This window comes from Podarcis cretensis, assembly GCF_951804945.1.
Source record: "Podarcis cretensis genome assembly, chromosome: 7".
Taxonomy (NCBI): Eukaryota; Metazoa; Chordata; class Lepidosauria; order Squamata; family Lacertidae; genus Podarcis; species Podarcis cretensis.
In genome coordinates this window covers 61,402,723-61,429,870 of record NC_137176.1, presented here as the reverse complement: position 1 = coordinate 61,429,870, position 27,148 = coordinate 61,402,723, and the positions used below count along the sequence as shown (strand labels likewise).

The 27,148-nt window shown below is 40.1% G+C and overlaps 1 protein-coding gene across 1 annotated transcript; it reads right to left on the bottom strand.

Moving 5' to 3' along the window:
• Positions 1–8,245: 8,245 nt before the first annotated feature.
• PI15 (peptidase inhibitor 15) lies at positions 8,246–26,737 on the bottom strand. The gene is made up of 6 exons (XM_079983204.1): positions 26,534–26,737; positions 25,676–26,013; positions 12,462–12,580; positions 11,568–11,700; positions 11,331–11,446; positions 8,246–10,270 (listed from the first exon to the last, which is right to left on the bottom strand). The coding sequence occupies exons 2-6, from the start codon at positions 25,946–25,948 to the stop codon at positions 10,135–10,137; spliced, it is 777 nt and encodes a 258-aa protein (XP_079839330.1). The 5' UTR covers positions 25,949–26,013; positions 26,534–26,737; the 3' UTR covers positions 8,246–10,134.
• Between the last annotated feature and the right edge of the window lie 411 nt (positions 26,738–27,148).

Below are 27,148 nucleotides of genomic sequence, written 5' to 3'. Positions count from 1 at the left end.
CCGCCCATCTGGCTGGGTTTCCCCAGCCACTCTGGGCGGCTTCCATAGAAACCAAAAATACACTAAAATACATCAAAATATGGCAGGGCCAGTATTGTGTATATATTAGATGCTGATGTTTGTCCTTAACGGGGGTTGCCAGTGATCCAGCTCTTGTGCCTTACCTTCCTGCATGACTGGTTGATAAGAATATTATAATAATTCTATTATTTATACCCCACCCAACTGGCTGGATTTCCCCAGCCACTCTGGGCGGCTTCCAACAGAATATTAAAAACACGATAAAACATCAACATTATTCTTTTTCTTTAACCCTGTAAAGCATCCAGAACAATGTTTTTTCATATACTCTTTAGCACAAACCCATTCTTTTAATAATTTCTGGTCCGATTTTCCCCTTATGTAAGCTGTGAGTCTTGCCAGATTTATGTATTCACAAAATTTAATTTGCCAATCTTTCACTGATGGAATTTTTCTGCCTTTCCAGTTTTTAGCTATAAGCATCCTGGCAGCATTCCTTTGATTTTCGGGGATATCATTTGTAATTAAACCTAAAAGGAATGCCTCCGGTTTTTTACTGAAAGATATTTTAAACATCTTTTTGAGTTCTTCATAGATTTCATTCCAGAATTGTTTAATAGGTCGGCATTCCCACCACATGTGAAACATTGTTCCTATTTCTTTTTTACATCTCCAACAGGTATTCGATTTTAATTTGTAAATTTTAGCCAATTTTAGCGGAGTTAAGTACCATTGGTACACCATTTTCATAAAATTTTCTCTTATTGCATAACATGCCATGAATTTAATATCATATTTCCATAATTTCTCCCATTGGTCCAGCCGAATTACATATCCTATATCACATGCCCATTTAATCATAACTTCTTTTACTTCTTCATCCTTTAATTCCCATTCTAATAATAAATTATACATTTTGGATATATATATTTTTCAGTTTTGTAATAATACTTTTTGTAATTTTGATTCTTCTTTTTCAAATCCTATTACTTTATCCTGGTTGAATATTTGTGCAATTTGGTGATATTGTAACCATGTGGTACAGTATTGGGTCACCTCATCGTATGGTCTTAGTTTTAATTGGCCCTGTTCTTCCTTTAAGAGCTGCTGGTATGTTGCCATTCTTCCTATAGTATTTTTCTTTTTAACTGATATTACTTCTAGCGGTGAGACCCACAATGGGGTTTTCGGTTCTAACAACCTTCTATGTCTCACCCAGACCTTGTATAATGCATTTCTAATTACGTGGCTTAGAAATTCTTTATGGACTGCCACTTTGTTATAAATTAGATAGGCATGCCAACCATATCTGTTGTTCCATCCCTCCAAATCCAAAATGTCACTGTTATCCAATTTGGTAAAATATTCATTTTAATAGCCGAAATTCTACCCCAGAGTGTTAATTTCAATCTTGTCCAAGTTTCCATTTCTCTTTTTGTTTCTTCCCAAAAAAATTTATAATTATCTTCAAACAAATTTATATTTTTCATTGTTATTTATATTCCTAAATATTTCACTTTTTTTTACAATTTGTAATCCAAATTTTTCTACCAGTTCCTTTTTCTCTTGATCTCCCATGTTTTTTACCATTAGTTTCGTTTTTTCTTTATTCAAAGCAAAACCTGATACCCTTCCAAAGTTTCCCATTTTTTCTAGAGCCTTTGCTATGCTTTCCTTTGGATTTTCCACCATTAAGACTAAATCATCTGCAAATGCCCTTATTTTGTATATTTTCTCTCCTAGGGATATTCCATTTATTTCTTGATCCAATCTGATTTCTTGATTTAATATTTCCAAAACCAAAATGAATAATAAAGGTGAAAGTGGGCACCCTTGTCTGGTGCCCTTCTGTATTTTAAAATAATCAGTCGTGTCATTATTTATTATTATATTTGCTTCTTGTTGTTCATAAATTGCTTTTAGCCCTCTTGTAATTTGGTCTCCCATGTCCATCTGGTCTAATAATATTTTTAGAAATTTCCATGATACTTTGTCAAACGCCTTTTCCACGTCCACAAAAACAAAGGCTACCTTCTTACTTGGTTTCATGTCTAAATACTCGATCATATCAATCACTGTTCTTATATTGTCACTCATTTTCCTGCCCGGCAAGAACCCTGCCTGCTCTTTATTTATACAATCCTGCAAAACTGTCTTTAATCTTGTTGCCAATATTTGTGCATAGATCTTGTAATCATTATTTAGTAATGATGTTGGTCTATAATTGGTTATAAACTCTTTATTTCATCCTTGTTTTGGGGTTACTACTATGTGCGCCTGTTTCCAGGTGTTGGGAATCTTCCCGTCTTCTAGTATTCAATTTAAGAGTGTCTTCATAGGTGATAATAGTGGTTCCTCTAATTTTTTGTAATGTATTGCGGTAAGACCATCTGGGCCTGGGGATTTTCCCAGTTTCATCTTAATTATCGCTTGATGAAGCTCTGTCGTGGTTATTGGGGAGTTTAGCTCTTGAATCTTTTCTTTCTTAATTTTAGGTATATCCTTTCCACATAAATACTCTTTTATTTCAACCTCTGTCTCATTTCCTGCTTTATATAGCTTATTATATATATATTATAATATTTTGTGGAAGTAATCTAATTAGACACAACAATACAGTAAGAGTAAATTTTTTGAGGTCTTAGAACAAAGGAAGGAAGTCAATTTGTGTTTATGTACATAATGATATGGTTTTTTTCTGTAGATGTGCGCTTTTTCGTTTTTGTTTTGTTTAGTTTTGTTTCCTTTGTGTTTTTTTCCCTTTTCTTTTCTGTTTGTTTTTTTTTGTATGTTCCGGGGTTTTTTGTTTGTATAGTATTATTTTGGATTCAATGTTTGTAATTTTTGTTATGATTCTCTGTGCTTCAAAGGCACTGTCTGTAGTACCAACACTCCCAAGGGCCAATCCCTGTGCTGCATGTCCTGTAAAGCAGTATCCCCAGAACTTGACCCTTAGTCTGAGGATCTTGCCCCTGGTGTGAGGACACTGCCCAAGAACCTGCTCATGCCTGGTTTTGCTGCTTTAGAGGTTGCCTGGTTTTGACTGCTTATGTGCTTCTGACCTGGTCCTCATACAGGTTTCTCTATGAGACATTGATTTCTTTGTGGTTTTGATTACACCTCCTGGCCCATGGCTCTCTCCCCCCACACACCCAACTCTGGAACCCAATCCTGCTTCAGCCTAGAGCAATGCCCCTCCCCCCTTTGCTGGAACCCAACAGTCCAGAACCTGACCTATTGCAGCTTGACAGCATTATAAACCTACTTCATGAACCCACTGAATCACATTCTTGGCTTTGGTCATCAGTTAGCTGCTATAATTACTGACAAAATTGAAGGTACAGCAAAGGGTTATTTGAAACTATTTTTAGTTTTACTTTGCTATAATAATACAACATTACAGACTGGCACACAACCAAGAAACTGGGTGCAGATTCATATATAACCTATGCATGTAAAACTGCTCTAATTAGGAATCTGGGCATAGTACTAAATGGTACTCTGAGGCATATTTATTTTGCATGCGCTTTAAGAAACATGATGGCTGGTTCACCCTCGTTCATAGTAGTTGTAACATTCTTTCACACAACCACATGAAAAAAACGAGTGTAAATTCAGTTTTATGTGCAGGGAACTGGAAGGCATCACTGTGATTGTGGCTCCTGGAAAAATGCAGCTACAATTGCTGACAAATTTAACTATGAATCAGCCTTTTTGAGTCTTGCAATCTGCATCTTCTAAGGTTTTCCCCAATGAGATTTCCCCTCAGAAGCTGCCTTTACCAAATTTGTCTTTTGACTGGCAGACCAGCCCTTCACATCCATGTGCAGACTAACAAGCGAAGAGACACAAAATACGCTTTCAATAGAGCACTGATTCATACCAATCAGGACTGATTCACACACACCTATCCCAATCAAGGCATGTGGGTGATATAGTGCATGCTTGTTCATGCATTTTCTGCTCCTCCAATGAAAACTGATCCCACACTTTTGTGCAAAGGGGCAAAAATAACAATGAAACTGATGAAATACTGACCATTTTTATTTAAATGCATATTCTTATACATTCACTCAAAACCATCTACACTTTTATATTTCCACAAGATCAAGAATAGAGAGTGTAATATTTGCCACAATTCATAATAAAACCATAATAATATGGGGGAAAATAAGCTTATTCATTGCAACACCCGTGTCAAACAATGAACTTTATTCTCAGGAAATCTTAAAAGGTGGGGAACACCCAACAAAGGTTACAGAAATATAAAAGGGAAACAGATGTTCTGTCATATAAATACATAAAAAATACATTTTAAGTGCTGCTTCCAGATAGCAATCAGCATATTGTATTTAGCAAGTTTGAAAGTCCTCCTCAAGCCGTCCTCATAACATCGGCTGAGTTTGGATGTAATACCGTAATGTAGTGCTACCTGAGTAAGCCTCAGGTTTGTGCACTTCCTCAGACTCAAGTATTCATATGAAGGAGGACTGGAAATATTTTCTTTCATTTTCACCAATTATATGCCCAAGCAACCAACTTCAAACCATTGTTTACAAATCTGGCAAGTTCAGACAAACCATAGCTAATGAAAAGCAGTTCTCACTTCATACATCATGACAAGCTATAGTTTGTGGTGATGTCCAAACAAGGCATTTGTTGTAGTACAAGGAACAGGAGGAGCTGGCATGGTAGACGGGTGCCACAGAGCCCCCCGCCCCACACACACACAGTTGTGTTCCTACTACTTGCCTGGACGGTGTGGGGGCTGGGTTGCATGAGTACACTGCTGGAATCGGACTGACTGCCAGTGCACCCACAAAACCTCAACCTGCACCCTGCCGCAAACCTGCACCCTCCAGGTGAGCAGCAATTATGTTTTCGTTCACTCCATAGCACTGCCCTACCATGGCACTTGCTCCCAAACAAACTGTTCAAACTGAGATATATTAAGTATTTTGCAGCAAAAGCCAAAATCAATGGTTTATCGGGGCTGCTCATGTAGCAGCAGAATGTGGCCCAAAGTGCACACTTCTCATGGAGCCGCAGATAACCAGAGCTCCCTGGTGCATGGATCTCTATTCCATTTATTTACTTACTTACCATATTCCTAATTTGCCTTTGACATCTGATCTATGATATACAGGTTCAAGATGTATTTGTTGCATTCCTAATTCACAAGGTTTATGGGTACATTTAAAACATTTCGGGTGTACAACTTTAAGCGGCCTCAAGCTTTATGGGTTAATATACCTCAGGTTGCTGTATTATCAGTGAATACATCTGAGATAGTTGTTTTTATGGGTTCCTTGGTGCATCATTGCATGATTTTCCATCAGTGGTAGAATATATGGGCTGTTCAGCTGGCTGGCAACAACATGCTTAGTGAAACAGCTTGATTGCCATTTAATCGCATGTTGAATTTGGAGAAAGAGAGTACATTTATTATTACTAGGCTGCCTATTACTTTCAACTATCATTGTTTGGGAGCATTTGGGTCATTGTGACCAGGACTGCTACAGTTACTTATGATGAATGTAAAAAATGTCCCTACATAAAGCCCAGAGTCTTGAAACCATTTACTTATATGGTTATAGCACTATAGTCAACAAGGGTTTTAAAGAAACCATTACAGCTTCAGAATGTGAAGTTTGATTATTATTGTGATCCCACTGATACTCAGTTCCACTGATATTTTCCTTCTTGCAGAAGGTAAAAAAAAATCTATTTGAATATGCCATCATTTTCATATTCATTCTTTCAGATGGATTGCAATCATCAGTTTTGTTTATGCCAGGCCCTATCTGCACTATACACATGTAAAGCAGTATCATACCACTTTAAACATCCATGGCTTCCCCTGCAAAGTACCCTGGGAACTGTAGTTTGTTTAGGGTGCCAAGAGTTGTTAGAAGACTCCTATTCCCTTCATGTAGCAGAACAGCCCTGCCCCATCCCTGTGGAAATCTCTGGTGCCCTGGTCAAACCAACATTGACAAGGCCCAAAAGGGTGGTGTTTCAGGGTGGTTTCGGGGTTTGCTAATGGAGGAACAGGAAATGGCTTGGATTAAAAGGATTCAAAGCTATCTCAGACACCTGACATGGTCCCAAACCAGGCAGAGATTTAGGCAAGCTTAAGTGCTGGTCTAAGTCTTTTACTCTGATTGCTCCCAATGGGAAGGCTGAAGTGTGAATGTTTTCAAAGCTAGAAAATAACAGAAAAGCACAATAACAACACACCTTCGCCTTCACTTTGCCTTGCTGGCAAGAGCCCAGCAGAGCTTCAGGTGGGGTGGTTTAACCGCCTTAAGCAATACCATTCTTAGTTAAGTAATTGGTTGGCCAATCAATTAAATTTGCAGAAATCTGGATTTGAGTAAGAACAATAGTCCTGAAGCAAAATGAATACTTTATTTGCTTTTTAGATGATGCATGAACAGAAGGCTCAGCATTTCCTCCTGTGTGACAGAATTCCTCTTGTGGTTTTTATAACTACTTATATTTTTTAAAAATAGTAAGGGTTTTTTTTAAAAAAAACAACCACTTTCTGATTAATTAGGGCATTCTTAAATGAATCAAAAGGCTTCTATCAATAAGTTATAAATTCCAAGCCTACAAAAAAGGTGAGGGTTTTGGTTTTTTTAAGTACCACTCTATTTTTTTGGTACTGCACTCTACCAAAGCAATTTGGTTCCCTTTTAAACCTAAGCCACTAGTTTGCATGCCCTATATTCTTTTCTCATCTCATTTGTTTTACTAAAGATTGATTTGATAGCCATTTAAACAACCTGATGTTGATGTCATAGGATGTAGAGTGCTTTGGTAAAGAGATTTTGTGTATCCTATAGGACAATCTGCTTCTCCTTGTCATGAAGGTGACAATTATCAGGGCACATTTGGTAATATCAAAATTAAAGCTACCACTCAAAGAAAACATTTCTAGCACCATCATGTGTAGTTAACACTATAAGCATGAAATGTTAGCACCAAAAATTGTTGTTTGGTGAGGAAATCAGCCAAAATACTCAAGTAATTATTAAAACATGTGAAAGCTGTGTTAGACTGCTAACAACATTTTGGACAAGCTAGCCACTTCCTATTCCTGGGACCCCACTGATTCACCATGCATCTGGAAGTCCAATTCAGTTTACTCTGTTCTAGTCCTCTCCCCCCCCCCCATCCCCATTTTTTGGTAAATATTTGTTTCATATTTGAAGGAGAAAAAGATTGCAATGTTCCAAAAATGTATTTTTACAATGGTGTGCCTATACCAGTCAGGAAGTCACTGATCAGTTTTCACCCTAAACTTAATCAACATGCAGCCCTGTAATAATGAAGGCATTGAGAGAAATAGCAATTCCAGTGAAAGACCGCAGGGACTAGTCACCAGAATTTCTCCTCTGTTAAAAAAGAAACTGCAACATTTGTGCTGCTCCAATTTTGTACACTGTGTATTTGCCAGCAATGAAGCAAGACAGCAGTTTAGCTGTTGCTCCAGATATTTGATGGATTGTTGTCTAAGCTCTCTCTAGAATTGTCCCATTGTTGTTAGCAAAAAAGACATAGCCTCACACGGAGCTGTTCTCTCAAGCACCATTTGATACTGGCCATGGAGGTAAATGTATATTTCTCAACTTTGCTATTATATAACCATGACTTTCAAACCTCATATAGTCAAGGAATGTTTTCTACATAAGTTTGTTTGCCAAGGGACCCATATTGTTCTGCTAAGGAACCTATGCATCTGCCAATCAGTCATTGACCTGGCCTGCTAGGCTCTTCCCGAAATATAACCGCCTTTCCTTTATATCACAGAAGATCAATAATAATAGAGATGACCCAAGTTGTCTTTCAGGAAAGTTTGACTGCCACTACTGAACGTCTTATTGATAATCTCTGTGTTTCTGAGGAACCTAATTTAAAACCCACTGGCATCAATCAGTCGAAAGCGGATAGTAAGTAACACAAGATTACAGGTAAACACAGTATTTTAAAACATCCTACTATTCTTCAGTCATATAAGTCAAATATGTGATGCATTGAAATGTCTCCTAGCTGCGTGGAGGGGGAACTTTTTTTGAACCCTCCAAAACCTGCTGCCTTTTTAAAACGAAGCTGCTCTTATGAAATAGCTTATCTCATTTTTGTTTCCTGTTGCACTTAACAGTGTGTTTATAATGGGTTAATCCTGGCTTCACTGAAAGGAATGTGTTTTTTTTAAAAAAAATAAATCATTGCTTTCAATGCAGCCAGACCTTCGCCCATTCTTAGCACCATCGTTGTAGACTGTGAAAAAGCTTATGCACCTCTTTGATAATAGAAAACTTTTGTTACTTGAACTGTTGAAAGACAGCTATTCCACAGAACCAGCTTATTCATACAATGTAGAAGAATAACAGTTAATAGTACCATATGTATGTAATAGTTTCTGCTACATTACAGAATCATATATTTACAGTTACTAGTTCTGTTTAGAAAGCATAAACACTGTTTTTTAAAAAAGTATTGCGTTTTTAATGTCATACTTATCCCCCCCCCAAAAAAAATATTAAAAATATATAGGATTTGCATTTTTCTCAACACTCATCCTCTCCCTAGAGGAGATCATTCATACAAAAAGAACAACAGCTTATTTCACAAGAGTAAAATCAGTTTGATGTTGCACCCATGAATATCAGTTATGCTTTAGCTCTTTAGTAACATGTGAAAGGGATATTACATAATTATGGGGGGCAGTATTGTGTTCTTGGCCCTACCTCTAGCATCTGCATGCTGCTAGCCCCAGCTCCAGACATCCACATGTTACTGTGGTCATCTGCAGCAAATACATCTATGCTTCCTCTGCCTGGCATTTCATTCAGATATATGACTGCAAAGGTTCAACCACAACTATCACTCACAACTCTGTTACCTAGTTTAACAGAACAGAGCCAGTTAAAGATAAAGGTACTGAACAGAGTCTGACTTGGTCATAGGGAACAGCAAATCTGAACAAGGCAAATGCAGCAAATTTTCTACCACGAATGAAGGAGCCTAACAGCTCCATCTAATGTTACTGAACATCTTGATGTGGTCCTGGGACCTGCATCAGCACGACAGCAGCTATCAGGTCTGCTCTCTCAACAGGGAGTACCAATCCAAGGGGGAAAGGGACCACCCTGCAGTGCCCAAAGAAACTTTTATGGCTTCAGGTATGAGCATCTGGTCAGAAAAGGTATGTCAAGAAGGGCATAGCCAGAAAGTTCTGCCTCTTTTGACATGGCTAGGATGTTACTTGCTGCAGCAATGTTTTCCATTATTTGTGCTCTCACAGATAAAACCAGTCCATAGCACCAGGCCACAATTGCAGTAACGTGCATGCTTTGAAGAAAAATAAACTAGAACATTTGCTCAATACTGCTTAGATTCTGGAACAAGAACCCTTTATAAAACATACACTGCTAAGGTTTAAGTAAATTTTCCCTCACAAAATCATCTGAAGGCCTCCCCCCCCCCTTTTTTTTTACAAACATTATGATTATTATTTTACCAAAATGCACTTGCTTTTCTCATTCTAAAGAATAACAGACACACAAAAGAATAATTCATAGGTGATTTTGTTCTATTACAGAGTTAATTTGCGTTCCTTAAATTGCTTGATTTGTACATATCATCTATTTTGCCAGTTTGGCTAGAAGACATTTGTAAAACTCAGAACATTGCATATCACTACAACCCTGTAATGGTGGAGTTTTTGAAGATGAGAAAATATATTCCCAATGACATTTAAGGAAGCAGAATTTCATTACCTTAAATCCAAGTACCCTAGTTGAGATTGTTTGTGGATCACTCCATTACTTGCCATTTCTATAGCTTCCTTTTCTTTCTCTTTGTAAATATATGATATCCCTCTCTGCCTATCAGTGATCTGGAAGGGTGACTCTGTCAATTAAGCAGGGCTGAAGAGGATTTTTGCCACATCCAGAAATCTAATTATTCAAACTACTTCACAAAGTACATTTATTATTATTAATATTATTAAAATTATTTACATACAATATGTGCAAAGTTCAATATACAATATTTTGTTACAGTCTCATTTGACCAGAATAGTTATTGGGATGCTGCACTATTTTACTTAAACCAATATAAGTAGTTTGATGTTACTCCTGGAAAGCAAAGATTGTCAGTGCAGGATCCTCCATAACTGGGAGGGCAAGCAGAACACGGCACCCCTACTTTATATGGCGCTTCTCCAATCCAGTTCCCCCTGAGGAATAAAAGTAATAATGTGATTAGCACATAGAATCACTGTTTGAAGTATCTCTCCAACAGATCAATTAGGTTTAGTTTTCTATCTGTTATTTAGGGCTAAAGATTCTGCACAGCAGCGCTCAGATGATCTGTGCCACAAACTAGATATAATGAGTACTAATATTGGAGTACTCTGTAGACTGTTAGCTGTGGTCTTATATATACTAGCCTTTTGCGCTCTTTCACTCTTGTCTGATGTTCCTAACCCTTGTTTTAGACCTTCTTCATCTCTTTTGGATTCTTATGGACTTTTATATATATATTCTGTTTTACCTCCTTTTAGTTTTTTTTTTAATAAAAGAAATGTGATGTTGTTTTTTAAATGATTTTACCCCTCCCTCCTTATGCTAATCTACGACCGTAATAACGTGTTGTTGTTGTTGTATGTAGGGCTAAGTCTATTGTGTGATTCGGTGAAGAAGAAGAAGAAATCACAGAGTTGGTGCTTGATACGAAATAGTATCATAACCAGATGTGATATTCATGTTATTCAAGTTTCTAGGCCCCATGGCTACGAATGTAGGGTTGGAAGCATATGGACAAAGCCTGGCCACCTAACCAAGAATGCCAAGCTTTGAAGAAGAACCCCTGCCTGGCCCTGCCACCCAGAAGGGGCAGAGAAGCTGTCAAAGCTGGAAAACCCATGTCCTTCCAGATGTTGCTGTATTACAGATCCCATCATCCCTGCCCATTGACTGTGCCCTCAGGGGTCAATGGTATTCAGAGTCTGATTACCCACCCTTGCTCTACTCTCATCTGTCACATATGATAGAAGAGAGTAGACAGAAAAAATGTGAAAGTGCCATTATCTCCTCATTTGCTGTCCAGAGCAAAGAGGATCCGCCCTTGCCCTCTGGCAGATGACATCATCACTCATACTGTGAAAAAAAGCCCCAGATCTGCGCTTCCAGCCTCTTCTTGCTCTGTTGCACTACTAAAAAAGATGATGAGTCAGCTCAGTCAGATAGCCTGCATGCTGATATGAAAGCTGGTGAAAAGAAAAGAGAGCTACTTACTTTGGGGCATAGTTGCATACCAAATAAACAGCTCGTCGCCAGACTGACCCCCAGACATTCATGTTGTGGCATGTGTGGATTGCACAGCCTATTCGATTGGAAGTGGCCCAAACCATCTGAAGAAAGATTAATATCCATTTGTTAGAGTCAAATGTGGAGAGAAACACAGATAGCATAGGGAGCCGAGCACTGAACTGAAGCATGATATTGACGTATGAAAAGCTGAACTCAAATCACCTGGGTGTAATGTGTGCACACGGGCCCATAGCATCTCAGCGGACACCTTGGATTACAGTCCTGAGGATACGGAAATGCATAGTCTTTCACTTCATCGTACCATGGCTTCACCAGCTGGAGAATAGATCGATACCTAGGTGTGATTGAAGTCACAGAGAGATAGGGACATTTCTGAATGTTCAGCATTATTGATGTGCATAAGACAGATATTAGGCTGTGGTTATTTCCTCCGCGTGATCAAGTTCTCAGGTATGCTCTGGCCTCTTACAGAGTGACTACGATTTCCATGATCATGGTGTCTTGAAAAACTGACCTATATTTTTGTGAATAAGCCCTGGGACATGCTGAAGAAAATGCATGCTCTGTTTGATGCTAGAGTGTTGCTGATACTTATACATAATCTGTTATTTATATAGCTTCTGATTTTGCTGGATGGACAGAGCTGTGAAGGTGATTATTTTATTTTTTAAAATTTTAGAAGTTTCCAAATGGTGAACAATAAAACAGTATTTTAAAAAATGAAATGTGAACATTTGCATACATTTACAACAACTAAAGAGTGATCTCTTTGCCTAATTTGTATATCATGTATTCTTGGACCCACGTCGCAATAATTTTCTTTACCAAAATAGCAACAGTCACTGCGTTGTGTCAGACCCCATTGCTGATCCATGTGCTCCAGTGTACACAGAGTACTCCTGCACAAATAGGCTTCTCTGTTTACTTCACTGGAAAGGAATGCTCTGTGCCTGGATCCTATTGCATGTGTGAAGCTGGCTCATTAACTAAGTGAAAGGGGCTGCTTTTGTGCCAGTGTTCTCAGGAATCTTCTGCATCAGGGTAACTGTTGCCAAAATACATTGAATGAAGATATGCTACAAGTCATCTGCCCACCTTCCAGTCCGTACCGACAGATTTTGTCCCAAGAATCTCATTAAGTATGAAGGGCCATGGTCCCAAATGCAGGTGGCAGCCCATGCTTCAGCAGACTTGGCTAGATTTTCATCCCACACCTGGAAAAATACATATTCTTTAGTAATACTGAACATAGAAACAGGGTGGGGAGTTCTAAAATATTAACTGCATTGCGTTAAGTGGGAGCAGGGCTTTTTTCAGCCAGAGTTCAATGGAATTCTGCACCTCTCAAGTGGGCTCCATTGCCATTACAGTGGTACCTCGGGTTACAAACACTTTGGGTTACAGACTCTGCTAACCCAGAAGTAGTACCTCAGGTTAAGAACTTTACCTCAGGATGAGAACAGAAATCATGTGCCGGTGGCACAGTGACAGCAGGAGGCCCCATTAGCTAAAGTTGTACCTCAGGTTAAGAACGGTTTCAGGTTAAGAACGGACCTCCGGAATGAATTAAGTTCTTAACCAGAGGTACCACTGTAGAAGAGAACAAGGAAGGCATTCGTGGGGAGTTCCAGCACCTCTTTTTCTATAAAAACAGCACTGAAAATGAAACAGAGAGAGTTGAAGGTAACTGCATGGGGTGTGGCAGAACTTTCCCTCTTCCCTAAATCAGATTGGTCACTTCTGCCGTGTTTCTTACACAAGCCTGATGGATCGACCAAACATGATGGTGGTGACTCAGCTAACTCAGGACCCCTCTAAATGGGTGCTTTATTGTGGGTGTATTCTGCAAGATGCTATTGATACAACATTAGTGCATTGGTGATGGAATTATTCTGCTTTAGTTCCGCTGTGCTGCACCCATGCTACCATGTAATTGCTACCTGGAGGTGCTCTGGCACAACAAAAGTGTGACAAAAACTCCAAACCTGAACATTTGTGATAAAAAAAAGTTACAGGATTTCAGCAGAAAGTTACAGGGTGTACATTGCTTGGAAGCAGTATGACCACCCGAAGTGCAAATAGTCTTGGACATGGGATCACAAGAGACTGCCTCGATAGCATCATGAGCACCAATCATCATGAATGCACAATAAAAATGATGTCTGGCAGGCCCCTGAGGCTTAATTCTATGCATGTATAAGCTTTTTCTGGCATTTGCCTAATAATAATAATAATAATAATAATAATAATAATAATAATAATTTATTATTTATACCCCACCCATCTGACTGGGTTTCCCCAGGCACTTTTGCCAGCTTCCAACAAAATATTAAAATACAATGGTCTGTTAAACATTAAAAGCTTCCCTAAACAGGGCTGCCTTCAGATGACTTTTAAAAAGAGGATAGCTGCTTATTTCCTTGACATCTGATGGGAGGGCATTCCACAGGGCGGGCACCACTACCGAGAAGGCCCTCTGCCTGGTTACCTGTAACTTGGCTTCTCGCAGCAAGGGAACCACCAGAAGACCCTCAGCGCTGGACCTCAGTATCCGGGCAGAACGATGGGGGTGGAGACTCTCCTTGAGGTATACTGGACCAAGGCCGTTTAGGGCTTTAAAGGTCAGCACCAAGACTTTGAATTCTGCTCAGAAACGTACTGGAAACTCAATATATGAAGGGAGCTATGGGGCTGTGTGCAGTACACCTGCTCCCAGCATCTCTGCCCCTGCCAGCTTTATCCATGACATTGGTGCATTGAGGGGGGGAGATCTGAAGGGGAATCATCACGTTTATTTGCTGGGCAAGCTTACAATCCTATGTGTTGTTGTTTGCCCCTGGTGGCGTGGAGGATTCTGAGCACATCCGGTCACACACACACACACACACACACACACACACACACACAGGTTTTTCATTTCAGTCAAGGAAACCAATTCCAAGGCACTTGAGTCCATATGCATAAATCATGTCCCTCTGTTTAAAAAAAGTATATGGATGATATTGGGTGTGAATAAACCTGATGTAATCTCTGGAATGCCCTTCCCAACTGACATAACATGAATAATCAGATCCAAATATGCAGTCATTTCTAGGGTGCTTGGGAAATGTTTTCACCACACAGTGATCCATTTGGCAGAGCTATTCTGAGACTTGAAGCTTTGTGAGGGGGTAGGGGTCTCCTCACAACTCTCAGTACCTTTAACAAAATACAGCTCCCAGAATTCTTGGGGGGGAAGCCATGACTGTTTAAGGTAGAATCAAAGTGCTTTAAATGAATAGTGCTTGAATAGTGTTAGGGTTAAACTACACATGTTGCAAGGGTTCTGTGATTAGATCTCCCACATGCCATATATCATGGCAGGAAGATTTGGACTGGGCTCTGTGGCAAGGCAGACGGGATTTTTTAAACTCTTTCTCCAGCATGGATTCCATGATGCAAAACAACCCTCTGAAATTGCTGTTGGCTCCAGAAGGGGTGGGTGGGAATAGAGCACAATACAGACACCTTTCTTGCTTAAGCAGCTCAGAGAGGAGGGATTTTGCATCAATTAGCACAAGGGAAAGGGTTAACCACACCCCATTTACATTATGACCTGATCTAAAACCCTTCCCCTACAGCTGCTTTTAGGAAGAGAAGAACACACTGGGAGATCCAGGCAGCGACAACTTTAAAGGAGAGTATCTTGCGACACTAAAGAGAGATTGTTGTATCTGCCTTTGTAGGCAGATCCAAAGATTCTTGACATGAACAGTGGACAAGCATTTGTGCCACAGCTTTGGGAAAACAAATAGGGTACAAGATGTTTTGCAGCTGAAGTTGGCTCTAACACCACCATCCAACCACAGTCTGCTATGTAATGCAGGTAGAAAGAGATGTTTTCTTGGCCATTTGTATTATGGACCTTTGTTTCTTTAAGCAGTTCAATGGACACATGCAATCTATGTAGCAATCACCATATATGGCCAAGTATTTAATATAGAGGAAACCACTTCTCTATCTGCCTGCTTTTTACCCATGGCTGGAAAATGCCTCTCCTCTCCTTTTCAGTGCATACTAAGTGATGAAAACACATGAGCTCATTGAAATTTATACAGACAGATTTGGCTGGCATTATGTATTTATTTCAGCTATGAGATCACCTGGATTCTGAGCTGTCCCTTTGCAAAGAAATCATTCTTGCATTTGTAATCTATTGGAAAGTCCATATACTAATAGAAATGAATTAATACTGCGATCAGCTAGCAATTGGCACTTTTCTATGAGCAATTGCATGTGTGTGTTTTAGATTAGTAACTATGTAATCTATTAAAGAACTATAAACAAAGGTTTGGTTCAATATTTCAAGTCAATGGTATCCATCCACTGAGGTTGCCATGCATAAATTGTCTTGATGTGCAGCAGGAATAAAATCCCATACACCACCTCACTTCTGGACTTATAAAAATGTATGTATGTATGCAAGCAAGAGGTTGCTACACTTGTGAGAAATCCCCTCCCCTTAATAAACTATTCTCAGACATCTAATTCTAGTCCTATTTCACACTCCATCCAATTATTGGTAGGAAGTGTGCGTCAACAGATCTGGCTGAAAATAAATAATGAGTTGTATCTAGAGCAGACCTCCTGAAATCAATAGACAGGACTAACACAGGTCCATTAATTTCAATGCATCTACTCCAAGTAAAACTTAGTTGGATGCAGCCTATAGTTTCCCAATCCCAAAATAATATTTAATAGACCTTGAAATGTTTGCCAACCTTCCAAAATGGAGTCATTCCTTTCAACATATAGAATGTTAGTTTCTTACCATTCTAGGACATCACAACACTTCAGCCAATAGCTATAAGGGCTCACAGTTAAGCACAGGGGGGAAACAATGTCATATGTTGTGTATTTCCGAGACCATTTGCAGACTGCTGTTAAACACTGGTCATTTTGTGTGTGTGTGTGTGTGTGTGTGTGTGTGTGTGTGTGTGTGCGCGCGCGCGCATGTGTGTGTGTGAACACAAAGATGGAAACAGTGAAAGGCTGCTTCTTTAAAAATATTTTCCATTATCCATACAAAATAATGGAATTATTGGAAGTCAAATATGAACATTTCACTATCCCAAACTGGTAGCATTAGGCTTCTTTTTCGAACTAAATTCAGTGGCATTTGTACAGTACCAAGTTAGGAATGAAGCTGATCTGGAAGCCCTGTCCCCTACTTTAAAATACTTAACTTTTATTATCAAAACATGCACAGTGCTTACTTCTAATCCTGTGTGATTGACTACTGCTGTTTCCATTTCACAAAGTGAGAACTAAGACCAAGAGGCAGTGGTCTGTGCATGATGGCACATAGACCTGGATGGAAACCTCTCATGTTCTACCTGTCAAAATTCAAGGCACTGTATTTGCCATGCTCTATGGAGTTCTTCTGAAAATTTCCCTTGCTTGTGTTGAATTAAACAAAACCTCTGTTATTTCATCAGCAGAATAACCCTCTTGCAAAGTCTTACAGATTGATTTTAGCGCTTGCCAAACTCATCATGCAAATCCTAATTCTATATTCCACTATTAGTCTCCCAGCATTTCTAGGAATTATATTCTTTGGATGCAATTTTTATCCTGTGGCATCACTGAATATTCTGTTGTTAACTTAAATAGCTCAAAACCCGCAATATTCCTTTGTTTTGTTTCAGATATGGAAGTGAATTAATGATGTCAAGGGGAATAGTTTCCATATGTTTCGGTGCACAGTCCTGAACTCCTTGATATGTCAAATATAGAATCTCATTTGATAGGATCTTTCTACATTCAGAGCTGAGGGAATAGTCAGACAGTAATGGTACTAAATCATTAATATACACCTAATTCTGATGTCTGCCTTTCACAAGGGATCTGGCTGCATTTATTTTGGGATGGCTGATCTTTTAAAAGACTTTCCACAAATATTAAATTTGCATATGGTACATATTCCTCCAATCAGATATTCCTCCAACCACTTTCGGGAGAACTGGAGTGAAGCACTCATACCATAGCTATTCAAACTAGGCCATTCCTTCCTTGCTTGCTTGCTTCCTTTCTTTTTTCTTTCTTTCTTTTTTAATAGTTCAGGAAGCGCTTTGTACTAAAAGGAGATCCTTTCCAATGTCTATTTGTTAAAACTGCTCTGTGATCTTTCATTGTTAACACATTTCCTGGCTTGATTTTTTAAAAACATTTCCAGTAAGAATTTTAGTTCAGTCTGTAGCCGGTTGCTGCAAAAAAAGCCACCATGTGGATTATATCATTTGGGGGGACTGGGAAGGGAAGTCAGTTGAAAAATCTACAGCTTTTTACACGTTCTCAGATTTTAATACACTATTAAAAACTTCATAGGGACCTGGCCAATTTTCAAAAACATAGCTATGCATTTAAACAGATGCATATCTTGTGATGTTAAAGACATTATGTGCTCTTAATGTATCCATATATATCCCAGTCAAGGTTCAGTTTTGGAAACATTCACTTTGACAGTCTGGCCAAAATCAAGGCAAAGCAATGATAAGAACATGACTATGACCTTGTTAATGTTTCTTGGCTGACATTGCACACCGACGGCTGCTTCTGATGTTGCATTTCCTTTCTCGCATGTTGGAAATGTAAGCAAAGATTTATCCCACAAAAAGCCATAGGCAGGAGCTGTGACTTTATAATGTCAGAATGGTCACATGTCAGTAAAAAGCAGTGGCCTGCAGAGAAAGTCCCAGGATCTTTATTAGACACGTTTATAATATTTGCCTCTGGTATTCTAAAACTTTGAAGACGTATGCTTTCAATTAGTTCCTGGCTACTGCCCTGCATGTGTTTTCAAATCTCAAATATAGAAATGAGCTACTGAAAGCAGCGCTGAGACAAGGATTTTACCCAGTGGGTTCCTGGGTTGGGATCTAAAGAAGAGGCATGAATGCACAAGAGATTTCCTTTCAAGAAATCCCTTCCTCTGCCAGACACAGCAGTTTCCCTCTGCTGAAGAGATAAGCCTCTTTTTAAGTTGAACAGTAACTTTTAACTTTGGCAGTGGGCATCACTGCAGTGAAAATATTTGAAATCTTTGGCTGAGCAATGTATTTCTCTTCTTCACTCACACGTCTCTTCTTTTCTTTTTCCCCTGTCCCATCATTTTGATTAGCACAATAATTAACTTACAAACTACCCGAAGTAACTGCAGGATGATTGACAGCAGGTTTGTTTATGTAAGAGCTTCCTCACTCATTAAGTACTTTTTTGTTTATGGGGAAAAAATGGGAAGGTCACCTTCTCTGTGGTTTGAAGGTTGAGTCAACATAGTATGGTGGTTACTGAGGTTAATCTTCAATGGGATTAATTTTATTGCATGGTTGATATTATTGCATGGTTGATACTGTCTATTGTGTATCTGATTAGCTGGGCATAGTTCACAGTCCAAGACCATTCAGTGTCAACACAGGCCAGCATGTTGTTCCTAGAACTGAGAAGCAGCACTCTGACAGTTTTCAGGCCTTGTTTGAATATAAAGGCTCAAAAGAGCATTGCACTCTAGCGGGTCAACAGCTGACTTCCTGGAAGTGTCATTTGGGAGCTCTCCTGGGTGTTGTAGAGCCCAAACCACCTGCTACTTGTGCTTTGCATATGCTACCTAGGTAGTAGTTGGCTCCTAGATGAATGCAAGCTCTTCAGACATTACTTAAGCAATGTCCTTGGACCTAACATTTCCATACATTATTCAAAATTGCAGTCTCTTTCATATTTGGCTGGCAGTGCAAGTCCACAGAGCCATTGTCTAAGCTATATAAATTGTAGCTCCATTTCCCCATCTCTCTCTGACCTTGCTCCTGAACAACTCTGAGTGCTGGTGCCACATCACATCTTGTCCTCTGTATACTACAGTACACATTATTGAAAGTTAGATGAGGCAGTAGAACCACCAGGTTCTGCATCAACACAACTTCTTAGAGTAGCTTTGAGTGACTAACAGTAAATTGGTACAGAATTCAAACATGTCACAAGACCCCTTGTGCCCAAGTCTACTTATCTGCTAACAAAGGAACTTGGAGGTAGGGCAAGATTCAGTTTCCAGCCCTTTGCCACCTACTGTTGTGTACAAAACAATATTGCAAGGTTCTAAGGCTATTCAGTGGAGTGAACCTATGCCTGTGATTTAGTGTGCATTTTTAGTTCGTAACAATTCAGAGGGTCTTTTATGCAACCATAACTGAATGCAAGATCATAACTTGAGCTGGGAAGGTTTTTTATCTAAGGACTTGTCCACACTTCCATTTGCCCCACCACACTCCCCCCACCTTGGGAAAACCCACAATTTAGCACACAATTGGAACAAATGCCAATTGGGTTTTTAATGGATTCAGCACTAAAGAGTGGGTCTTCCAGGGGAAAGCAGTGGGGCAAAGGCAAAACCACTTGGACTCATGGCTAGAAAGCATGAGACAAGCAGAGAACTGCTCAGACCCAAGCGGAAGTGTGAGTGAGCCCCAAGCAGTAAAGCACATAATCTGTATGCAGCAGGGCCCAGTTCTCAGGTTCTCCTGTGAAAAGAATCAGATACTAGGTGATGTGAGAGACCTCTGCCTGAGATCTAGAGACCAGCTGCCATCACTGTGGACAATATTGGGCTACATGAGCATCCAGTCTGATCTAATGCAAGGCAGTTTCCTGTGTCCCTAAGACTGAACTGATGCAAACATGCAATTGTGATTTTCTGAAGGCTTGTCCTTTTCCAGTGGCCTTGGAATACAAACCCATTTTGTGACCTTTCAGCGCAGCACATTTGTAGGCACGAACAATGTGTTCCTAACTACTGCATGTGACATTTGCTATTTGAGCTTCAAAATATGCTAGGGGATCCAGTGTCACTTGCAATGACTACCTTTCAGTGAAACATGGATAGTTTATAATCAAATTAAAGGCTCATTCAGGCTGCACTTTCTAGACACACTTACCTGGAAGTAAATCCCATTACATACTTCTAGGCATAGGCAGGATTGTGCAGTAAGAATTTATGCCAAGAAGGATCGTGTGTGATTGGAGATACAAAATATATGCCATTTCAACTAAAGTGCTTGGGAGCTAGGTTAATAATTGCATGTGTTGGTGCCTTCTCTTTGGTGGTGCCAAGCTTATGGAACTCTTTCTCTAGGAGAAAGAGCTAGAGGATAGTATTGATATAGTGAGCAAAATGGAAACCTGGTGGTGTCGCTCTGTACATCAAAGAGGGCATTGAGTCCAGCAAGGTAGAAATCCCAAAGGGGACAGACTCCTCTGCAGAATTATTGTAGGTGATGGTACTGGACGCCAATAATAATTGCATACTGGGGACATGCTGTTGTTCCCCTAATTGGTCTGCCATTTTTAGTGTCTTCTTAAGACCTCTGTGTAGTTAAGTAGCTGGAAGCCACAAGAGAAATGAATGCTCTTGTGCTTGAGTCCTGTTTGCCAGTTTGTTACAGGCATCTGCTTGGACACTGTGAGTACAGAATCTTGGAGTAGATGGGCCATTGGCCTGATTCTGCAGGCTCTTCTTATATTTTTATGTGATGCATTTGCCACTCTCCTTCCCTTATTGTTTAGTAGAACTTTCACCAGATGAAAATTGACCATCACATAGTGAATTCCCCCTTCCCCACTATTGACCACCATGATGTGAAAGATAGAGAGTGAAGCTCTCTACAATAGTGGACAAGATTCAAATAATGAGTGTTGCAATGTAGTTAGGAAACTATAGTTTCCTATAGAGATGCTGAATCCTGTGGATCTTAAACTGGAGACTGAAAAGAAATTGTAGCAGTAGAACAAGTAATTTAGATTTTCTCTCCAAAATCGATTAAATAAATATCCATTGTTATAGTTCTGGGTTCCCCCCTTTTCATTTCCAGTGTTTATCTTGATTAATTTCCTGAACTCTACAGTGAAAAGTACTGTTGCTTTTGAAGTGATTTTCTTGGCACTGCCCAGTTCCAGAACTCAGATGGGGAAGCATGAGTAAGACAACTTGACACTGGAGCACCACCTCCTAGTCCTGAAGGGAAGATTTGCTTGGTTGTTGTTGTTGTTGTTGTTGTTGTTGTTGTTTACTTATTTATTATATATAGTAAAAAACAACCTCCGCTGATATTATATATGTTAATTATTCCTAAAAAGGTTCACCTATTAAAATTAAGTTTGAATTATGCCCTTCCTTCCTTCCTCTGAATTTTCTTCTCAAAATAAGTCAATATTGCTGATAAGTTGTTAGCAATACGTGGCCATCTAAGATGCTCCTGTAACTTTAAGATGAACATTATTCTTGTATAATAAAACAATAGCCCTTTCAGAACTATGTGAATTCTTTACTCAGTAGGTAACAGAATTTATGCTGAGCCAGCCTATTTGTTACATTAAAATGCATTCACCGAAAGCTGCAAAGAAATGAAATTTTATATGTAGAGCTACTGTAGTACATAGTAATTCATCTCCAGGGGGCTAGAATGGCAGGATCACATTACTGGCAGGTGCTCCAGAGTGCGCATTGGCTTCCTGAAGCATTCCAGGGACAACTTAAGATGCTGGTCATAAACTATAAAATCCTAAATAACATGACTGCAACATATCTTGGAAGTTAACTCTTTCCCCATACCTCATAACCACCTGTAAGATCAAATAAAAATCTTGTCAGCTACAAGTTTTGTGCATCAGGTAGGAATAATGAGGACACACAAGGAAGTACCCTCAGAAGTGCTTCACTGAGCTGTAGCTCAGCAGCAGAACAGATGCATGAAGAAGGCCCAGCATCTCCAGGTGGACCTGGGAAAGACTTCTGTCTGAAATTTTGGAGAGCTAGATCATGATGGAGTGAGCCCCTGTTGCTCTGTCCCAGCTTCTGCTAACCTAGCAGTTTGAAAGCATACCAACTTGAATAGATAAATAGGTACTGCTGTGGCGGGAAGCTTAACAGAGTTTCCAAATGCTCTGGCTTCCATCATGATGTCCCGTTGTGCCAGAAGCGGTTTAGTCATGCTGGCCACATGACCCAGAAAACTGTCTGCAAACAAACGCTCGCTTCCTCGGCCTGAAAGCAGAGATGAGTGCCATAGCCCACAGTCGAATTGACTGGACTTGACCATCTAGGAGTCCTTTACCTTTACCTTTTACCATACAACCTCTCAACAAGTTCAAGGAATGCTAGAGATGGGTCACTGGGACACAAGAGCTAGCTCACTCCCACATCTGTGCATTCAGAGTGAGTGAGAAAGGTATTTGTACATTTAGTTTACTACACAGACAGCACATGCCAGGACTCCCTGCAATGGTGGCAGCTAAAGAGGAGCAGGGCTACTGCACATCCGCTCAACACCTTCCCACTATCCTTGAACATTGGGTTGTTGTCTGACATCCCCCCCCTCCAATCCCAACATTATAACTTAATGAGGGAGGAAGAGCAAATCTTTAATGTGCAAACAGAGCTCTAAATCTGGTTGTGCAATTATATATTTGCAAGGGTTTCATGCATAGAGAGAACTATGGGAATTGCTAGATTTACAAGACTGATTCAACCAACCATTTCCTTGCATATCAACATGACTCTTGTTAAGCAAGAGTTTTTCTTCTAGTTTACATTGTGGGGAATACAGTTAAGGTTGGGTCCTTCTCACTCAGCTGATGATTCTGTTGGGTCCTGAAATTTTTTGGGTCAATACCACAAGGTATTCTGGTCCCTTAGAATCCACAAACTTAATGATTGGCTGCATTCCAAGAACATGGGCATTTCCTGGCTCTCAGCAAGCTTGGTTCCAGCGTGCTGCACTTATTGCCAAATGTCTGGTATGAAAAGCTTCGACAGCAAAGGTAATCCAAACCTGAATGGCGGAAATGGTAAAATTGGCTTCCAAGACACAGACTGCTTATACAAGACAGCAAGCTTTGCAAACATTGGGGGAGGGGAGGGAATCAGGAATCCATCCTTAGAATGCATTGACTAAACACTTGGGCTACTGGCATGTTTGCTCAGTCACTGGGATTATCTCCTGCTCTTTCTGATCCCCGTTTTCATGTGTTTGTGTGTTTTACATATTTTTCCCTGATGTCTCTTGTGATGTTGTAGGAAGAAGATGAATGACCTGGATGTACAACACTGTATATGGAATTTATATTTTCTGGGAATGGGGTGGTTATTTTGGTGATGAGGCAGGAAGGAGGGATTTCAGCCAAAGAAAGTCATTCTATTCTTGTTTACTTTGTTGCATATTTGATGCTCTTCTAATATCAAAGCTAAAGAAAACAATCACATAAAAAAAAGATATCTGGTGAGCATGTGGGTTGGATGGGTCATGTGGGGCATCAGGGCAGCTTGAATGGGAGCGGTAAAGTACCAGGCAATCCCCTATAATTAATAGATGTTACTGCTGCAGTATGAGATTCAACCACAAGGAAACGGTGCCATGTGCTCCTCAAAATGGCGATGCAAAATTAGCTGCCTTTTGTGGGGGACAAGGAGGTAGGAGAAGGTGGCAGGAAATCTATGATCTATATCCCAACTCATAGATAAGCTGAGGATGGTCCGTTCTAGGCGGTTTTGTGCTGAATTCCAATTTAAAGTTGTTCTTCCCTGATCCCTTCTCTCCCTCTCTCTGTTTTCGTCCTGAATCTTTTATATCTGTTTATATTATTAGTCCTTAAGTTCAGTGGCGGAAGAACCCTCTCTTGCACCTGGGGCGGCGCAGCATGTATGGACTGTGCATCTGCAGCATCCTGCGCATGCACACCCCGTAAGGAATGCTGCGCATGCACAGTCCATACGGGCTGCCACTTGCGCATGGCGGCCATACGGGCTGCCGCTTGAGTCGCCATGCGAGAGACAGCCCATACGGACAGCACGTGTATGGACGGCCATCTTGTCACCCCTCCCAGAGTGGTACCCAGGGCGGACCGCCGCCCCCCCCCCGCCCCCTCTTCCTACACCACTGCTTAAGGTAGAGATGGGAAACTTGTGACCTTCCAGATGTTATTAGACTACAGCCTCTATCATCCCTGACCATTGGCCATCCTGGCTTGGGCTGATGGAGTTGTCGTCTTAAACATCTAGAGGGCTGTCCCTGTAGAGAGAACCAAGGTGAAGAAAATTCAAAAGTGCTGTGGCACAGTTGCACTTACTAAATGCACCATGAGCTTTCATGAACAATAGCCTACATTGTCAGGTACAGTGGAGGAGAATTTAACCTAAGCCAATCCACTACAAACTTTTATTGGCTTCACATTAGGTAATTGCCATGACTTTTCCCTCTCTCCCTTAAAAAAAAGAAAGAATGAATCTTGGAGACTGTAGCTTGCAGAACAGGATGAGAATTCTCTTTTACAGATCAGTAATATCCCTCACAGAACCACAAGCACCATGATTTCCTGGAAAGAGGGAATGGCAGTTCAAGTCTGCAATGTTAATATGTCCCATAGCAATGTTAACATACTTCCTTTTATTCCTGGCTTTCTCTCTCTCAAAAGAGAGTATCACGCAAGTATCACACAAACATATCATGATAACCGGAGTGTTAAAAAAATATCCATGCTTTAATATTGCCATGGTTTTTAGGGCTATGTTTAACCCTTAAAAACCATGGGAGCATTAAAGCATGGATACTAAACTATGGGTGAAGTGCTGATTCCCTCATTCCCTGACCATTTTGCCATGCTGGTTAGAGATGATGACTACTGGAATTCAACAACATCTGGAGGTCATTCTGTTATTTTAGGTATAGTAGGAACCCTACATTCAGATAAACCATTGCAAAGAAGATTGAAAAGCCCCTCCACCCCTGCTTCTGATTGTTTTTGTGTATTTCATAGAGAAAGCACCATCAGTGTATATTGCACCTTGCAGTGATACAAACAATGCAGCATTAATGCAAGAGGTTACTGACATTCAGAATATGCACAACTGAAGACAGACCTGTAATAGTGGCATGGCAGCAACTATTATACCCTATCCCAAATTTCTGTGTCATAAGTGGCCTGGGTTATTCTGCTCATTCAAAGCTCTAGAGAGGTTTCAAAAGCTAATTTAAAAGAGGGTGGGAAAGGAGAGGGGGAGAAATGACATAGTGTAATATTAAGAGTAGCCAATGTACTGCCTTCCAGTCATTGTTGGACTACCACTCCCTTCATTCCTGGACAGTGGCCATGCTGCCTGGGGCTGATGGGAGTTGTAGTCCAACAACATCCGGTTTGGCGCCACTTTGGTTTAGTAGCATGAAACATCAGCTTTATACTTTCTAAAGTTCAGGAGTGGGTAGGGAAGTAAATGAACGTCTACTTACCATATATTCCATGTTAGATGCTGGTGGGAAGACTTTGCCTCTGACTTGGTTGTGATAATCCAGAATGGCAATCATGTCATTCTGTGAAATATATCGTTTCCTCCTGGTTTTGGGAGGGCTTGCAGAATCCGGAGGAATGTTCAAGGCCACTCCAGCGTCTGTGTAATTATTGGCTGACAAGAACAGCTCAGTGGAGTTGTGTGACTCTATTGCACTTGTTTCACAGAGAATGGAAATCAAGAGGGTGCCACTGATGGCAGAAATTACTGTCATTTTGGGCCCTGGTGGTAGGGTGGGGAGCAAAGATTTACTTCAACTCACTATGGTAAGCAGAAGATCTGTGAAGGGAAAATGGTTAAATAATGTGACTGGGGTGAATGTGAATATCTTTCTCTTTCAGATGAGTTTCCCCCAACCTTGAGTTTATTTATTTATAGTATTTTTACCTAGCTCTTCAGCTGTTTAGTCATCTACATAAGGTAACTCAAACTATAATGTTTCCAGAGAGTCAAATAATGCCTTGCTTTGTCTCAAGTTGCCTAGCAACCATATACACACATTGCCCTATAACATACAACAGGATTTATTACTGGCCATCTGACTACAGCATAGAGCATCTAATAGCCTGACAATGAAAGCTCCATCCATCCTGGTGATTAGGAATGTGCTTTTGCACTCATTCCCCCCACCCTACACCCGCAATAAATATTCAGCTGCAAAGCGATAGACAAGAAATCTGAGAAGACATGGAAACACAGTATCTCACTCGTACGGCTAATAACTGAGTCCAGCAAAATAGGATGTGCATTAATAAAAAAAAGTGCATGCAAAGCAAACTGACAGAGCTCAATGGCTTACCTCTTTGCAGAACCAAAAAGCCTAGTGTATTGTCCTTCCAAGTTAAACAGCTCTTGTCTGTGCTCTAGTGTGAACCCTTAGAAAGAAGTGTGTGTCTTATTACAAACCGTCAAAGAGAAAGAGAGGGAGAGGGAGAGAGAAACTTTGCAAGCTTTCTAGCGGCTGGCTACAGGAGCTGCTAACAGCTTTTATATGTTAGTCTGTGCGAGCCACGAAGGGCAAATCTTTCCAAGAGTCTTTTGCACAGCCAAAAATGAAAGGGGAGGAGTTTTGCACAGGAAACACAGTGATTGGGTACCATCTGTTTTGGGGGTGTTTTTTTACTGTGGGATATTAGGTTATTATTTCACTCACCCCTACCCCTGACTACAAAGAGGCAAAAGTCAACCCTTCTCCCTTTCAAAATGTTCAACCTTTCCCACAGTTTTCCTGCCCCCACCATCCCCTTCCCACACATGGTTGGCATCCAGTTTGGTTCCCTAATCCCTAGTGCTGATAAATATATATCTGATAAATTGCACATATATTTTGTTTTTCGTAAGTTTTCTTTATATAATGATATTATAGCATGTACAATCGGTAGCTTAAAGCAACAGAGAAGTGTTTGGTTGATCA

Excerpts from the sequence above, each read along its gene's own strand:
- PI15 (XM_079983204.1), bottom strand. The coding sequence starts at position 25,948 with ATGACAGTAATTTCTGCCATCAGTGGCACCCTCTTGATTTCCATTCTC. Across the intron at positions 12,581-25,675 it reads CATCTAACATGGAATATATG|GTGTGGGATGAAAATCTAGC; the intron begins GTAAGTAGACGT and ends GTATTTTTCCAG. Across the intron at positions 10,271-11,330 it reads GTATGCAACTATGCCCCAAA|GGGGAACTGGATTGGAGAAG; the intron begins GTAAGTAGCTCT and ends TTTATTCCTCAG.